The 19451-nt window shown below is 32.3% G+C and overlaps 2 protein-coding genes across 3 annotated transcripts in view; one reads left to right on the top strand and one right to left on the bottom strand.

Annotated features, from left to right (window-relative positions):
• The window catches only part of fus (epithelial splicing regulatory protein fusilli), a 103794-nt gene extending 93262 nt beyond the window's left edge, over window positions 1–10532 (top strand). Inside the window, exons 15-16 of one of the 2 annotated variants that reach the window (XM_034970055.2) lie at window positions 3570–3700; window positions 4883–10532. In XM_034970055.2, coding sequence (XP_034825946.1) covers window positions 3570–3700; window positions 4883–4975 — 224 coding nt within the window. In that variant the 3' untranslated portion in view covers window positions 4976–10532. The other variant, XM_069499742.1, reaches the window with a different exon arrangement.
• Window positions 10533–12161: 1629 nt separating this feature from the next.
• The window catches only part of LOC117983491 (zinc finger protein ubi-d4-like), a 39855-nt gene continuing 32565 nt past the window's right edge, over window positions 12162–19451 (bottom strand). Inside the window, exon 12 of the mRNA XM_034970058.2 lies at window positions 12162–19109. The gene's annotated coding sequence lies outside the window, so the exon portion shown is untranslated. The remainder of the gene's footprint in view (window positions 19110–19451) is intronic.

The following is a 19451-nucleotide window of genomic DNA, read 5'->3' as shown; positions in this document are numbered from 1 at the left end:
TTTGCACTATATTTTATTAGGGCCTAAAATAGCCTGTTTTTCACGCGCAAAAAATATTTGAAATTGCTTTTTAGATTTTTTTAATATAGCTGAACATTTCTATTTAAAATGAATGAATGAAGTCTATTATTACATAAGGACAGGATAAATATGGTATTTTTTAGGTTTTTAAGCATAGCTAATAAATATTTCATATTTTTATGAATGATAAACTCTTACTCAATTAGGTAATTCATATTATATATGAGGTTGGTAAATAGTGCGTTACTATATTCTACACTTTTACACGAACAAAACATAACTTTTCTTCACAAGATAACAACACAAATAGCACAATCATCTGTCCCCCTCCACCCACCGCCTAACATAGCTTTAGTTCTGTATTTCTAGATAATCCTGAAATATTTAAAACCATGGAGCATATAGGGTACAAATCTATTACGGGTAACACTACAACTAATATTTAAATTATTTTGTTGTAGTGGTAAAGCACCTAGCTTTGAAAAATATTAAACGTTAAGTGGAACTTTCGACATAGATATTTTTTTTTAATTTAAAGTTTAAGACAGTAAATCGGCGTAACTTTACATTTTATTACTGTAATTTTAATAGTCGACGAAAAATGGGACATTATTGTTTTTTTTTGTAATGCAAAAAATTTACAAGTTTACCTGTGCATAATGTTTTCTAAATAAGGTAAGGTAAGGTTTTTCTAGTAAGGTTAAAGTGTTCTTTGTTAGTAAAAAAAATACTATAATCCCATTCTCCAATGAAAATTCAGTTCATTCAAATACCTATGTCGTGAGCTTTGCTTCGGTTCCAAAATAGTCAAACATATTATGCTTCCTAAATTGCATGGATACTCCGGTGACAGAAATAAATCTACAAAACCTTGTAAAATGGGACAACTCGGAGCTTCAGTGTGTGTAGAAAAACCAGTTTTTGTGCTTCCTTAGTGAGGATTAATAGGAAAAATCATGGGTTTAAGGTGATGCCCTATTATATTGTATCACAGACTTGATAGAAAAAGCTAGACAAGAAGCACGGAAAAACAAATTCATAACACTTTGTTTGGGTCCTTATTTTTTCACACATACAAATCGTATCTCACTCGTAACTTATTTGTTGACAGTTCTTGTAAAAAAAAAGTACGTCCTCATTTTTTATGATGAGATGTCAAATTTGACAGTTCTTGTATGAATTGTTGTCAAATTTGTTCGTTCTTGAAATGAGAGATGACAAAATGCATTTCATGCATGATTGCGATTTTATGACATAAATATAATCAGATCTTAGCGCATCACGTCATGTATCATCATTACATTTCTGCGCAAGTAGTGTTGTAATTCGTAATCTACCAAAGAATTTCTAAGTACTACTTCGTAGTACAACTCCTATGTTACTCCGAACGTGTTTCATTTTGTGATAGCCCGTTTCCTGTCTGTCTTTTTCATAATGTCTGTGTATTAGCTGTATGTTACACAAGGTTTTCATCATAGTAACAGATGGCGTAAGTAACGGTTATCATTGTTCTGGGATTCACATAAAATGCTCCTTTCCTATTCTTCAGTATCGCATTTATACAACATGCGATCTCAACTGCTTGGTTCGATAAATTTTAAAATAATTTGAAAAGTAACTGATTACATACTGGATTGAAAGTTAGCTGTATAACAAAGCTTTTACGAACGAAATTAATAGAATCAATTCTATCTGTACTGTAAGCTGTCGATATGTTACTTAGCATTTTCGCAACATTGTTATTCGTCACAAATTGTATGGTCTTTTTGACAAATAACAATATTGCTGAGTAACTTATCGACAGATTACAGATAGATTGATTACTATTAATTTTGCCCATAAATTGAAAATTGGTTGGTTAGAAAATGCAAGCAAAAATATAAATATATGGGGATTTAATTTATCTAATAAATATCCTAATAATTAGTAGACAGACACAAGAGCAAATTTCATCTATCTAATATTTTTGTGTCGAAATTATATTATAATATAATATATAATATATTAGATATAAATATTAGAAATCTATGGAAGTGATTTAAGTATTATGCGATGAAGAACTATTTCGTAGGTATATTGAAACTTTCAACCCTGTAGGTATGGTTATTTCATAAAATACGTATATTTTTTACGTAGTTGAGGTCGCACAAAGTGGTGCTAAGTACATATTAGGGTACTAGGCGAGCCTAAGTTTGGTAAAGTCCGCAGACTAGCTTGGTGGTTGGCGGCATCGGCGACGTGTGTAACAGAGTATTGGTGTAAGTTGCGCACTGCTTTGGTGGACTGTTAATGCGTTCTGAGACCCTGGTGAGTGATCATCATTTTAATTACATATACTTAACTACTTACATTGTGTATGTCTGTCTGTACTCGTTCAATACAAGTGTTTTGCTGATTATGTTTAATTAAATTTACATTGCACAAATACTTATAACTAAAATATATATTATCAGCTCCTTGTAGAAAGAGGAAAACTAACATTTATTATATTTGTATTATATAAGTATATCACGTTGTTTGATAGTTTAAAACTGAACGACAACTTTATTGATTATATGCTAGTAAAAATTACTATCGCTAGGTAAATTAAAATTACGTGATATGATCAAGAATTCACAAAAAAATATTTAAAATACGTCTATCTGGTAACGCAAATTACCTAGATACCTACCTAATTAAAAACAAATTTGGACATTAATATAATAACCATGTTTACTACATATACCTAGTATAATATAATAACTGCTGATTGTCCAAAAGTTGAAATATGTTGGCAAACGCCAATTGCTTTAAAAATATATTAAACTCAGCAGAACATTTCATTCCAACACACAATATCTTGTTCTTGTTTATTTGGGTTATATATATAAATCAAAACACGAAATCTAATTATATATTTTATTGGGAAACAACATAATTATATATAATATGTAGGTATATTCTTGGTGATACAAATCATTTCAATCTGCAATGCATATATATATATATAAAAATAGGTATTTAACAAGTTGTATTAAAGTAAAAACTATTAATATACTATAATATTTGGATATCCGAATAAAATGTACTATGTTCTTGACGGGTTGTGCTATTGCAATAGGTACCTACAATAATTATTTTGTGACTAACACTTTGCATGTACAATAAAATCGATCGAAGAAAATTTATGAATCATTTAAATTTAGTTGGATTTTTTTCATCAAATACCTATATTTTATTATTTAAAATAGGCTATAGGTACCACGGGGTACAAAAAACAATTTTAAATGATATAATCGGTTGTCATTACGAAGAGTAGATATAATTTATATTAAATATATTTGTATATACCTGTAGGTATTATTAAAAATGGTGATAAAAATGTTGTGTAGACGTCTACAGTATTTTTATAACTATTTTATTTAGGTATAAACGTATATAATGGCGTTATCGTTACACACTTGAGTTATAGTTTGTAATCTAAGTTATGTACTATTATAGATATTGTATATAACTTGAATATTTTTGTATACAAAACGAGAGTTTTATCATATGTATATTTCATATAGGTCCAGTAACGTATTACTACCCAGCTATGGGGCCTACATTGCCGCCGCCGCCGCTCGTTTACTGGGGCTATCCGACTCCGCCTGTCTCGCCTGCGCACTACTACCATCCGCCACACCATCCCCAAACTATGGTAAGGATACTTCATATTATACCAACAATAAAATTTGGTTAAATAGAACTCTAGGGATCAATAAAACTATACAGTTTTATTAAATAGTACTCCACTACTATTCTGTCGACATGGTCTCAAAAGTAGTTATTATTATTAGATATCTTTTGCCAGGTCTTCTCGGTAGAATCTGCTTTCCAAACTGGTGGTTAGCATAATAGAAAGACGGATTTAACTTTTCTTAACTTAGTATTTTCTTTGGCGCTATTTTTTCTGTATAGGTACAAATCGCTAAGCTTAATTACTAAATTGAGCTCTCTACAAATAGTAGGTACCCTTTTCAAAATGTTCCTTGCAAAAAAGTATAATGTCCACTACGTTTAGGCCCGACGAATATTTAGTTTAAAGATTCATGTCAAGTGTAATAAATAGCAGATTGCGTAGTTCGTAATATTTTTTCGTTTCCCTGTTTTTATTGCATTTTTTAAATTAAGGTAAGTATCACAATTAACAGGATTAACAACTTCTAGGTAAGGATATGGCTACATAATAGAAACACAGCCGTAGTTCCGAAGCAAAGACATTTGAATGATATTAAAAGTGTCACTAATATATTAGCGACAGGGACGAAGCTACAAAAGTTATAAGACTAGAATAAAGGAATCCAATTTAAAAATTCAGACAGTCAATAAATATTGTGATACAATATTGAGATACCGATCTCAATTAATGTATGTATATTGATGCTGTTATCTCGTTTAAACATCAGTAAATATTTATTGACGGAATCACGAATATTGCGATATTTATTGTGCGTCCCTATCCTTGCCCTTGTTAAAGATATATATATTTTTGGATCAAAATATAAAATCGACTAAAAAAAGATAAAAAATGCAATTATTATAATTATAGTAATTTTGTAATAAACTGACTTTCCTCTTCTCAGTAATTCTGAACAACTCTCTCTCTCTCTCTAACAATTGAATAAAATAAATGGCAAATTATACAAAGCTTCAAGTGAGAAATAATGTTTTACTTGTATCACAACTTTTGTCTTTCTTGGGGTTTAATTTGTTTGACACAAAAAATAGCGAAACAAAAGTCCCGAACCTCTAGTAGATTTGCATAATATATTTGGTGATGGAATTCAATACGTATTTTAATGTAATTTCTATATAAAATCTCTTTTTCTCCATATTCCAGATGCCAGAAGTAGTTTCAGTGGGAGGAGGATCTCCTTTACCGATTCCACCACCAGCTGCTTGTCCTGAATGGCCTATTTTTATGGTTAACTAAATTAAATTTTAATTTAAATAAGGCCTTAGGCAAGGTTCGGACGGTCACTAAATATCATGATACCGTTCTCAATATTTATCATAGCGTTAATAACGTATTTATCGCGTTTACACATCAATATTTACTAACGGGATCACGAATATCGCGATATTTATTGGCCGTCTGACCTTTGTCGGGTGAATTTTCACCAAGTAGGTATGTGCTAAGATGCGAGGACCGATTTAATAGTATGGTGAAAATCGGCAAATATAGAATTTATAATGATAATTTTAAATGTAAGCAGGCTTACGCATGCCTTTTTAATCCTTTAATTATAAGTTATAAATTTACCATAGACCAGGTATATTTTATATTTAAATATTTGACGAAAATATCGCTCAATTTAGTCTAATAGTACATATTATGTTTAGTTCTAGTTCTAGTTCTTATACATGAAATATATTTTCCTAAAATTTTCAATTATGATCACATTAAATAAACTCATAGAAACCATAGTTTGCCTTTGTAAGCCAAAGTAAATAATAATAAATACCGTCTGCAAATATTTCTTACAATTACAAGAAATGTTTACAGTGTGGGGTATAATAATTGTGGAGAATAGCTTATTAAAAATAAGTTAAGTATCTACAAATAATATAGCTTTTAAACATGCTTAAAAAATCATCCAAATACCTACCATACGGCTACAATAATTAAATAATAAATTTATAAAATGTATTATTAAATAAAATAAAATATAATAATTATTGAATAAAATTAATTATTTTAATATAATTTGGATAATAAGCGTTAGTGTCCTACTATTAACAACTAATGGTACAAATCAAAAATCTTGTAACATCACTTGCCAATATAATCAATAGTTGATTGTATCGAATGGAATGGCTCAAATAACGTGATATTATGATGTATCTAAGATATTGTTAAATATAAGTTAAATTGATAATTAAATAAACTAAATCAAATGCCCTGATTTACAATTCATATGCAAAGAATAATATAACTATATCAAATTAAATTAACTTAAAATATTATTTTCATAGCTAAAAGAAAATTTATAATAGTTTAACTATTTGACGAAATACCTACTTACATAATATGGATTAAAACTATTAGTCCTTATGTATATACTATAATTTATTATTTAATGTAAATCAAAAAATATTTTTTAACAATTATATTATATCAATTGACTCCATCTGTTAGTGTTGTGTTGTCAGATTGTACGGAATTATTTGAACATTGTTCTTACTTTAAAATATATTTTATATCACGTTGAACTTCAATACTTATAATTTATAATATATTCATAGTTAATGAATATATTATATTAAATTTCCTATTTATAGGCTATTTTATATTAGAAAATTTTGATATAGGGATGTTATCAAATTATAAGACGATATCAAAAATTTGATATAGGTAATATGATGCTGATGCTCCGGTGCTTGTTAGATTTTTTCTACTAAGAATCTAATTTTATAGATATTTTATTTATTAGTAAAATTTTCCATTGTGGTATTCAATGAATTATGAATGATGTTACTAATTTTGTACAAAAAGTACGATGATGAGTACGATTTTAATAACGAATAATTAAACAATTTTAATATGGCTGACAATTAGCAAGGAAATCCTATATTTTAAACTTTTCTAATTTCTTCTTCTTCTTCTTAGGACATATAAATTTAATATAAGCAATGAAAAGCTCAATTTATTAAAAAGTTCCTTCTCTAATCAAGTATTTTCAAAAAATCAAATAACAGATTATTTGATTTCAGTCTTTATTTATTCAGCATTTTAAAAATAAGTACCTACCTACCTAAGTACTTTCCAAATCAGTTATAATAAAGGTGCTGATTTATTCAGTTTTTAGCAAAAACCAAATAAATGATTTATATTGTTGATTTTAATCATTTTAGAGTAAGAATACGCTCAATTAGAATAGTTAATATTAGAATAAGCAAAACAGAAATACATTTTGCCATAATTCTAATTTCACTGCATTTTCAACCAATAAACGTATAATAAAAGGATTCATGAAATAAAAGGAGCACAAATAAATAACTTTTGTGTTAGTCATGGTCATGACTTACATAATTTGAATGTTTGTATATTTTTTGTTATAATATGTTGAGTCAACCAATATGTAACATAACTTTAATATACATGTATTGAGCCACTAAAACCTTAGTAAAAATTGTATTGCCTATTATTACAGCGCTAATTTTATGTATGGTCTGTCTAACAGTCATGTCCTCTAATGGCCGAAATTAATAAGCATTCTATCTGTGATCTGTCGATAAGTTACGTAGCAACGTTGTTATTTGTCAAAAATTGTGTTTTCTTGTTAAATTCCAAGTAACTTATTTAGCCTAGTAACAGATTACAGTAACTTAATAATATTTCAGTTAATGAATACTACTATGCACAGAAACTGAATATAAACAATTTGAAAGCGATTTAAATAAGCAAATTATTTTAATTGCCAGCGACTTAGTATATTTATTTTATTTTTGGAGAGAGATAGAGTTAACGTATTATAAAATAGGCAGCCAACGACGTAAACCTATAGGGGTTCCGTTTTGTCTCTAAAAAAGGTTTATTTTGTTTAATATGTTGATAATCCAGATTCATACAATCGAATACAGGTTGAATATATCCTTAGTCAAGTAGCTTATAGTGAATTAAGTATTTTAAAGAAAAACATTTAATTAAATACGTCATAATTTCATATAATTTAATTCATCAATCTCATTAAATATAAATGAAATAGTGTAGCATATAAATTTTGCCCTATAGCTGTTACAGGATAAATGATAAGATATAATTGAATAATGATTATTTCACTGGCATAATATTAAAATCTTTAGTTCTTATGATAAATAATGATTAAATATAAATTATTAATAAATTAAAAATAAACAACAAAATCTAAATGTCTTCCGTTAATGTAAATTTTCTATGTTATTTGTGATAAGTTTTAGTGTTGTATTATGTATTTACTATCGTTAACATTAAATATATAAATTATCATCTTATGTCAATAGACAAAGAATTTAATGATTATTAACAGTTAAATCAAAAACCTATTGAACTGTTGTAGAATATATTATTACATCTTTATTTGAAATGACTATAAATTAAAAAAAAAATTGCTTAAAACAGTAAAATTATATTTTTGGAATGAAACCTTATTTATTACTTAGTTAAGCATTTATAAAATAAAAATGATATTTTGTGGATTTCTATACTTAGGTACTTTTTTTTAAATCCAGTTACTAAAAAATAAATAAGCAATAATTTAAGTGCCTTTTAATTATACACTATGGTCAGTTTTAGAATAATTATTGCCTTTATTTAGTTCATAAGCAATGATTAGGGTGCATTCTCACTAGGCGTATAATTATAAGTAGATGTTAGCCTGATTTAGCGTCCAATTACTATTTTAAATAGTGGACAGTTCACGAAATGCATCCTTCACGCAGTTGGTGGCAAATTACTTGCCGACTTGTTAATGGATGATTTTTTGTTATCCTCAATAACACATAGTACCCTCTGATTTACAGCTCAATAGTTGCAAACCGCCTAGTGAGAATGCAATTTAACTTCCCGTTCCCACTTGTCAGTTGTCGTTTGTCCAGCCCGAATTTAAATCGTATGTTCCAGTGGCAGAACATTTCATATCACGCTATTCACACTTGGCGGAAACCGATTTTGTGTCAAAATGAACATCAAGCGACAAGACGGGGGGTATGGCTGGCTTCTTCTAACGCTAATCGTCGTCGCTGGCGACTAGCGCGTAGCGAACACTTCATAGTTTTATTGACCTGTCGGCGCCGACAATCAGCGTAAGACGAAAACCACCCTTTAATTTCTTTAATTTCGAGTACATGAGTACATTGTTGTCCAGTTTAATAAGGCAGTATTTCACTAGGATGCCATGGCGATATTACCTGAAGCGATGCCAAACGCGATATTAAAACGTATATGTTATCTAACTTGAAGAACCTGATAGTTCCGCCAATTTGGAAGTATTGCCAGGTGGCCTGTTTGAGTGGCGACGCTTAGACGCTAAATTTTTTTTTCTGGAAGCGGATTTACTGTATACCCTCCGCTTCTGCACTTCTGCGATTGCAATACGAGTACATATTCAGGTTATTCTAGACTAGCTAGCTTCCTTTAGTCACGTATTATATCAAGTCAAATTCTAGTCGCCGAGAAGCTGGTATCGTCGCCAAGGTATCCTAGTGAAATATGCCAAAAAGGAAAATGTAAAAATATTTTTTACCTAGTGAGTTTTGTCCATGACCTAAAAACAATCATGACTACCTTAAATGTAGTTGTAAGTAGTATTTTGTTATGAAAAAAAAAAATCGTTAGTTTTTGTTACATTTTATAATATTAAAAAAAATGTTCTTATACCTAGTTAATTTTATTATCCTTACTATAAATTTTTTGTTAATTTTTATTAATATATCAATCAGGAAATGAATCTGATTTAATGTATTTAATATTTATTTACTTACCTACTATAAAATTGTAAATTAATATATTTTTGGTTTATTTATGTTACTTTCTAATGAAATCACACTAAAAAAAACCAGTGACACTGGGGCCGATTCTCTTGTACACAATCTCTAAACTTAACTAAATTAACATTATAGACGTGGCATTTTAGTTTAGTTTAGAGATAGTGTACAACGGAGTTAGCCACATTGTTGATAATTTGTTTGTAACTTGTACCTACACAAATCTCTAAAATAAACCAATTTGACCAAAAATTTAATTGGTTTAAAAGAAATGTTCTTCGTAAAACGGATAGCACAACTTTTAGTATTAGAAGTTAGAACTGTGTAGAAATGTACATTAAATACTTAGTAGGTAGGCCTATTTAATAGTAAATATGTGATTTCATTAGAAAAAATCTAAAATACATGTTATGTCAAATTGTTACCTACGGATGTATATTATTTTATATCGAATTGACGAAAATTTTATTTTTTAGTTTAATAATGTTATTCCACTTATTTTGCTACCTAGAAATGGTATGTTTGTCTTTGATACTGGAACAGGCACTCGCCCATTAATAGAAAATTATTCATCTAGAAAAAAAATACGACAGAACCACCCTGGTATTTGAATGTGAGAGTGCCAGCCAGCAACGCCAGAAAATAAATTGTAAAAATTAATATCTCTATAATTCCTTTTATAACTCGCGCCAACAAAGAAACAAAAATATTGAAAGGAAGTGGCGCTTATTATCTTTTCTCACTCACATATTATACGCAGGTATAGAGTGTAAGTGAGAGGGAATGATTAGCGCGGCCATTTTTGATTCGTTTCTTTATATGGGCACGAGTTCTATGTAGTTGCTGGCTTGAGCTACCTACCACGGAAACTTGGTAGCTTAGTGTGGATTAGACCTAATGCTTAACGTAGTTGATATAGAACGTGCAATGTTTAGAATAGTTATTTTGATGTTTAATGCCAAAACAAATTTGGTTTATTATCATACAAAAGTAGTGAATTGTTCCAATAAATTAATTAAAAATAATCTTTTTCTTTAATTTACCCTTTACCAATCCTCTGTAATAAGAATAGATTAATTTAAGGTCTTATAAAAATCCTATAGAAACTTTGATTTTCAGGGATGCAAGCTATGTCTATTTTCTTCAAAATCAGTTGAACGGTTGACTGTTGAGCCGTGGAAAAGTAACAGACAAACGCACTTTTGCATTTATAATTTCTATTGGTCTGGTTCATTTATTTATTTATTTATTCCATTGCGAACGTATGCGACTAGACAATGTGCGTAATCCCAGCATAATAATGTTGAATTTCTGGATTTGAGTTGGATAGATTTTTAGTGTGTAACGTCGTGTAATTGTGCGTGAAAGTTTTAAATTTGTGCGTCCAACCAATAAGTAGATAACACTATAACGCGTTTAAACTCCTCACGCGCCATTTTAACTTTTTGTGTCAAAAGAACGATTTAAGTCCTTATTTTAAAGGTCAAAGAGGTTAAAGGCCAGGACTTAAGGAGAAAAATCCGAAAAACATGAATTTGTGGTTACATCACAAAAAATTATAAACCAAGTGGGGTATCATATGAGAGGTTTTTACTTGTTTATTCTAAAACTGATTTTTATTTATTTTATGTAGTAGGTATAATAGTTTTTGATTCATCGTATAAAATTGGATTGTAGTATGGAGCCTTCGGTGCGCGAGTCTGACTCCTTCCTTCCTTTGGGAGTAGGAAAATCTTAAATGGACACCTGTTTCGGGCATGTCCATTCTCCGTTGCGGATATTGTCAGATAGCCCACAGACTAAATAGCTCCTCCCTTCCTCCGCTCTTTCAGGTAATGTCTTTGAATTACGTCTGAAAGATGGCTCATGGCTATATGGTATAGTATTAGTAAGACCAGAATCTCATGGTAAACGAGCATAGGCAAATTCTCGGCATAATCACGAAAATGTTTTTTTAAAAAAAATTCACTTAGACACAGAGTAACAATATTCACCATTAGTACATGATTAATAATACATAGGATTTTCAGTGATGCTAACTTTGGAATTTCATTTCCGTATTTTTCATGAGATTCTGGTCTTACTTTTAGTATTATAAGGTGATGCTCGCGACTTCGTCCAAGTGGCTTCAGGTTTTTAAAAATCCTGTGGGAACTCTTTGATTTTGCGACATAAAAAGTAACCTACCTATGTAAATTTCTGGGATACAATTTATCGCTTCATCAAATAAGTAGATCATGGATGTATGCTCGCGAATTCCTCCATGTTATTTTTTTAAATCCCGTCGGTACTGTGGTTTTCCGGGACAAACAGTAGCAAATGTCCGTACCCGTGATGCAGTCCATCTCTGTACCAAATTTCGTCAAAATCGGTTTAACAGATTAACCGTGAATAGCTAACAGCCAGACACACTAAACTTGCATTTGTTGTAATACTAATAGTAAGCGACAGGTCGAGCTGGCAATCGTGGTGGGGACGCCCCGCATATCCGCACAGCCCCGCGCTAACCTGGTGCGGGCGAGCGCGGCGCGGGTGACGTACGGGTGTACGGGGCGACCCCTGCCTCGTGCCCCGATTGCCATCTCGATATATAGTACCTGTCACGTACTATATGGATAGATCTGCATGATTAAGGTAAACACAAAAAGAAAGAATGAATAATTTTAACATTTATTTGTTAAGTCACCACACTTATAGTTATGATACAATACGGGTTGGAAACCTTAATTTACAATTTAAAACTAACAACTTCGATTAAAGTACTGGAAAGAGTGGGCGTAACGAGCACGAGCGAACAAGACCATGGCCGTACGTCACACCGCAAGGTAACAATGCAAATCGTTATACATACTCGTACAAAATCTATCGGTAATCGGAAATTATACCACGCATTGAATCAAGTATTGTAAAGTAGGCACATCACACTTTTAGCTCGTTCTAAAGTTCGATGCGCAATATTTTCTGCCGGTAGTTGTAGGCTTCAAACGGGAATTGTACAAATTATCTTGTACAAAAATTAAATTACAAAAGTCCTGCTAAGTGCGAGTCGGACTCGCGCACGAAGGGTTACGAATCATTATCTATAAAAATGCGCAAAAAAATCACATTTGTTGTATGGGAGCCCCCTTAAATATTTATTCGTTGTAATGTATATTTAAATAAGTATTCGTTGTTATAGCGGCAACAGATACAGACAGCTTGGAGACAGAGGGACGGACAGGGAAGTTTTAGTAATATGATCCCGTTTTACCCTTTGGGTACTGAACCCTTAAAAAGAGAAAAATTATTGAATTTTTAATTACATTTCGGTGTAACGTACTGCCAAACTGCTATGATAATAATTACAAAATGATACTTAAAGTAATACAGATGCTTTCGAGACTGGCAGGAATATAATTAGGTAATTTGTTCGAAACCTTTAAAGCAAAATTCGGATTATCGCTATACTACAAATAACTTAGAATTAAAAAAAAAGATTAAAAAGTGTAAACCCACGCTAAATCCATCACAACCTCCTAGTCTGATCACAGCTTTACTTACTAGATTTTTTTACAACTACCCTCAGTTCTATGCGAAGCAAATTACAATGTATGTACTATGTACCCAATAGGCTACTTGACAATTTTTTTAAGTTGGTCTTAAATGGTTAATATTTGTCCTATTATATCAAAAAAATTAACACTATATTTTTTTGCGCCCTAAAAACCGTAAAACTTTAATTTAAAAAAAAATTTTTCTTAGAGCACAGATAATCTATCGGCCAAACATGGCCGACAGTGTTTTCACCTGTCTAAGAAAAATATTTTTTTAAATAACCACAGGGTTATACTGTTGTTTACAAATGCATGACGTCAGAGCACAGATAATCTATCGGCCAAACATGGCCGACAGTGTTTTCACCTGTCTAAGAAAAATATTTTTTTAAATTAAAGTTTTACGGTTTTTAGGGCGCAAAAAAATATAGTGTTAATTTTTTTGATATAATAGGACAAATATTAACCATTTAAGACCAACTTAAAAAAATTGTCAAGTAGCCTATTATTTGTTCTGATTTGCGATATCTAACATAAACTACAATTTCTTTAAAGAAAGGGGTTCGGTGATGCGTATGAAGCAGCTCATACAAGCAAAAACGCAGAAGGCGAATCATCATCATCATCATCATCAACCCATCACCTACTGAGTATGGGTCTCCTCTCAGAATGGTGTTTAGGCCATAGTCCGCCACGCTGGCCAAGTGTGGATTGGCAGACAACAACACCTCTGAGAATATTATTATGAAAAAAACAGGCATGCAGGCTTCCTCACGACGTTTTCCTTCGTCTTCAGAAGTGATATTTTATCGCTCAAACGCACATAGCCCCAAAAAGTTAAGAGGTCGAACCCCCGACCTTCCAAATCTGGATGCGGACGGCTTAACCACTATGCTATCAAGGCTCTTTTATCTGCAACATAGCCAACCGAAATTAGGAAAATCGCAATCGAGAATGCAATATATTTTTTGAAAATCTGAATTAGTCGTACTAAATAATGTGCTTTCCACAGAACATACTAATCTTTGTAAATCTCAAATGCGCGTAAGGTGAAACTGTACTTACAAAAGGTATATTTTTAAAGTACTTTTTCTTCTTCTTTTAAGACTTTCTACTTTCTTTTGTACTTAATAAAATTTGAAAATGAATGATGTCCAATAACTGCATTCACAATCAAAGTAAACATGACATATTACATACACATATTACAACACTTTTTAACCCGGAAAATCAAAGAGTTTCCACGGGATCTTTAAAACCTAAATACACGCGGACGAAGTCGCGGGTATGAGCTAGTATTTTATAAAACTTACGAGCATTTGTGAATTTGTAAAATTGACAATTATATTTTATCAAGCATATAGAAAAAATTATACAAAAATAAAGTTACAACAACACTACTGTAACATGGAAACTTAAGAATACGCACGCAAGCTGACATTCTTAAGCTCATTTCCCACTATGGGATTTATATTATATTATTATATCTCGTAGTGTGAAATGAGCTTTATGGCTCCTTCACATTATTTCGTGTGACATGCGCGAACCCGGATATAGACCAGTATTTCTCTGTATTGAGGTATTATAATGTGAAGAGGTCTTTACAGCAGAGAGGAACTAAACTGTAATTGATAATAATCGGCAGCTCAGAACTACCTATACTTATTCATAGACTTCTATGGGTCATCATATTGGAATGCTAAATCACTTGGCAGGTTGGTAAACTAACCGCGGCCGAAGCCACACAAAACAAGCCTATGGAATTATTTTAGCGTTTAAACAATCATGAGTGATTTACATTATAAATATAGAAGAATCCGGCTTTACTCGCGTATTTAGTCGACGTCGACCCCGGATGGGTTCGAAACTAGTCGGGCTAAACGTCGACTAAATACGCGAGTAAAGCGGGATTCTTTAATATTTCTAAACCTACAGTTTTATCCCTCTCTTTTGTATTCAATAATAAGTCAATAGTTACCTTATCCTAATTACAACAATGTTCCCAAAGGGGCTTTAAAATCGAGAGTGTACATTAATGTTAGTAGTTTACAAAATAAGTATCTGCTAAAAGTTACACCAAGCGAAATTATGCTTAAGCATATTTTATGTACACGGCCATGCGCTATTGTCACAGTTTAGCGACCATACAGTTCGGAAACAAAAAAGAGTATGTGAGAAAATATCGTTGACCAAAGTTTCTAGTTACCCTATTAAGGCTCTAGTTCAGCGGTCGGCAACCTGCGGCTCTTTCGATGTAAAGCTGCGGCTCTCCAGTTCCATACAAATTAATCATTTTGTAACAAAACCCTTAAAATCGTGCAATCTATTGAGAAATGAAGATCTTTGAACTACAACATATTCGTGCGAGCAAGCGTTCTCTTGCATGAATATTGTAAAAGTAAACTAAGAAGCCAACTAACAAAAAAAATTTGTCATACTAGAAACTTAAAACAACAAGTTATGAGCCAATTATGCAAACTTTTAAAACGCATGCAAAACCATTGCTGTAACTATCTATTATTATACATAGATACAACATATATTACATTATAAAATCAGTCGTACAGACTTTACGATTTTAAAACAAGGAGCTAAAAATCTATTTTGCTTCGAAAATACAGAAACTCACGGTTTTTTTAGATGTGCGTCTCGTATCTATCATCACAACTGTAGCCAGTTGTGATGATAGATGACCGAACTTTGTGAGTCCGAATTTCTATAGTATACTTTCGCGCTGTGCTTTGCAAGTCGTAACTTCGTTTCTGAACTGTATGCTCGCTAAGCTGTGCCTTTTACGTCATTGTAAAATCTATGTTTTTGCAGAAGCTTAGCATCATCAGAGTTCTATACTTATTTGCTTCGTCGAGTGCAGTAAAATAAGCAAGGAGTTTGGCTCAGAAATCTGTCAAAGCGTTCAGTTTTACGTTTACACTCTTAAGAGTGCTCTCCATAGTGAGATCATGCTATCACAATTAACATTTACGGGCGGGCATCGAAATCTAAATATGTAAAAAAAAGGTGACTGAGTCCCTGACTGGTCTATCAACGCACAGCTCAAACTACTGGACGCATCAGGCTGTTTGGCATGCAGATAGCAATTATAACGTAGACATCCACTAAGAAAGGATTTTTGAAAATTGAGAAGCCTCAAGGGTCAAGGGTCTTTCAAAATAAATAAATAATCGTTTTCGGGCATAGATAATAGAGATATGAATCTATATCTGGCTTAGTTTTAGATTTAAAGCACTCATCAACTGTACGTAAAAATGTCGTCGTATGGAGAGGAACTTTTGGAGCATAATGAATTGACAGAAACTTTCTCGCATATTTATGAAATTATAATTTCTTTTTTTTAATTATCCATTCGAGGAAGAAAAGAAGTATGAAATTCCATGACGATGCATCTTAATAGATGTAAATAGAGTACTTATTTTACAATATTCACAATTAGGCCCCTATCCCATTGGCGTTATGCGAGCGTTAGCGTTTCTTCAATGTCTGCGCAGCGACAACGTCGCGTTGACGCGACGTCAACGTTGAGAGTCTCTAATGACAACGCTGCGCAGACGTTGGAGAAACGCCAACGCTGGCATAGCGCCAGTGGGATAGGGGCCTTAGTATAGAAACATTAGGTAATGGGGCCGATTCTCTAGTACACAATCTGTAAACTAAACTAAATTAACAGGTCTAAATCTAATGCTATCCTTTTCCGCAAGCAACATTATGAAAGGGATAGCAATAGATTTAGACGTGCCATTTTAGTTTAGTTTAGGGATTGTGTACAATGGAATTAGCCACAATGTTTTGATCCTAGTATAGTAGAAGCATTATTTTCTAAACAACTTATTAAAATCCAATAAAATCATTTAAAGAGCATCCCTATGTCGTGAAGAAAGGAAAATGTCAATTATTTATTTTTATTCCGATACAAGTTAGCCGATGACTGCGATCTCACCTGGTGGTAAGTAATGATGCATGCGATGGATTCGGGCTAACTTGGAAGGGGTATGGCAGTTCCTGGCGGCACGGTTTTGCCGGTAGGGTGGTAACTAGCCACGGCCAAAGCCAGACAGTTTACAGTAATTATGTGCATGGGAACTGTATACTTGCGCAGTGGATGATTTTTCGATTTTGCTGGTACGAAGTGAGGCGCGACGGCGTAAGTGTCAAATCAACCTTTCATGATTCGGGATGCGCAGTTTTGCTTAAGATTCTTTAACTGTTGGTGCTTTAAATCGTTAAAATTATTATTTTAATTCTCATATTAGTACTTAAATCTGGAATGCATAATAGTAATTTTGAGTAAAAAAAAAGTATAAGACGATTTTTCAGATTTTAAATGAAAATAAAGTAAAATTAAAAAAATTGATTATTATTTTCATGAACGATTTCTAACATTGTTATGTTACTTGGTCAAAATATTAAAACAATTCGGTGTACTTACTTAGTTTTGTTCAAATATGATTTTTTGTACAGAATAATAAAGATACAGTAAATTAACGTTAGGTCTAATTAACACATTCATTAGTTATGTTAGATGTTATAAGTCCCGCAAATTGCTAACGCGCGTGGCCGCCATTTTAGTGACGTCAGCACTAGACTGAAGTTTCGAGCTAATGGTATATTTTTCTTAAATATACGTCAAATAAAGTCATTTCGATGTTAATGAGACATGGTTCCAGCGCAATAGCAATTTGCGGGACTTATACGTGACTTTATAATGTTTCGTCAATCGAAATCTAGTTGCTGAAACACGTACTAAGCCTACAGTTTTCGCCAATTTTGAAAACAAAAAGACAGCTAAAGCAAGCACCGGTAGAGGTAGAAATTACTATACATAGATAGAAGTGTTCATAATTTTTCATACATTTTGAGTATGCGAAATTTTTAATACAATAATTATAATTATTATAATGCGTCGAATGTGGACTTATAGTTATCTATATCTACATTTGTGAAAGAAGAAACTGACTGACTGACATGACACTGACAACACACAACTAAAACCGCTGAGTCACAGATTTGAGATTTTTCAAGCAGACTTTGTATTCTTGCAAGCCAGTTAGCGAGTTGCAAGCTAGACTGTATATATTTTTATCTAAATAAACAGGAAAAGTATTGCAGCTCTTTCGTTGGTAAGGAATGCTTACTTTTTAGTTGTATCATCAGTGAACGACAAAGCATAGACGGCACGTTTATAACAATTGGGTATTTGGACCTTTGAAAATCCACGTCCTTTGTTAGTTTTAAGTGTTAATAACCATTTTAAATTATCGATCAAACTCATAAAGTACGTTATTATGATGTGACGTCACTTTCTAGTATTGCATACAATCTCGCATACTAAGCGCGCGTTTTGACGTTTGATAAAAAGTAACTGTTTTGACTAGTTGTCAAATACCGTATTGCATTTTTGAATAAAAATAGGAGCCTCACTTATTTAAATCACAACTGGCTCATGATTGGTTCGTATTATGTCATGCGCCACTGCCGTGATTGGCCTACTAAAGGTGACAGTTACAGTGCCCCGCAAACAACATGAGCATTGATGTGATTGGTGGATCAGTCGGCGTGAGTACACGCGATTGGCTGATACGTTGGCTTTCGCTTCCCGGATTCGCCAACTGTCTCTCACTACGCTGCTTCAGGTCCAAGTTGTTTGCCGGACACTATACGGAGCTACACTCAAAATGAAGATGCGTATGCGAACCGCCTGCCACGGTAGAGGTTACATTATGATAGAGCATACGAAATATTTCCATGCTTTGTCTTTCACTGCTTCTCGTCTACCTAGTTAATGATTAAAAATATTACTGGTCGCTAAAAACGTTGTCTTTACGTATGATAAGTCAGACATTTATCCTAATAGAAATTACACATAAAAATAAGAATCTCATTTAAAACTCACCAAAAAATAGTAAAAAAAAATCTTTTAAGTAATATAAGTCCACATTCGACATAAGCTATTAACTCTATAATCTATGGCAACATCGTCTATACACTCACGCAAGACAGACGCCGGGTTAGGTCATATGTATGTAAAACAGCAATGACGATTTTCATATTTATCTGAAAAAATATTTAAATTATTTATTCTTATCGCAGATTAATCATACTAATGTTATAAATGCGAAAGTGTGTCTGTCTGTCTGCTAGCTTTTCACGGTCCATCCGTTCAACCGATTTTAATGAAATTTGGTACAGAGATAGCTTGCATCCTGGGAAAGGACAAGGGCTACTTTTTATTTTGGTCAATCGAAGAGTTGAGACACGGGTCTCCTCTCAGAATGAGAAGGATTTGGCCTACCACGCTGGCCAAGTGCGGATTGGCAGACTTCAGACACCTCACATAATTTATAATAGCCTCGATAGCTCAACGGTTAAAGAAGCGGACTGAAATCCGAAAGGTTG

The sequence above is a fragment of the Maniola hyperantus genome, chromosome 7 (genome assembly GCF_902806685.2).
Source record: "Maniola hyperantus chromosome 7, iAphHyp1.2, whole genome shotgun sequence".
Classification (NCBI taxonomy): Eukaryota; Metazoa; Arthropoda; class Insecta; order Lepidoptera; family Nymphalidae; genus Maniola; species Maniola hyperantus.
The sequence above is the reverse complement of the archived record's forward strand: the minus strand, read 5'-3'. Positions and strand labels throughout refer to the sequence as shown.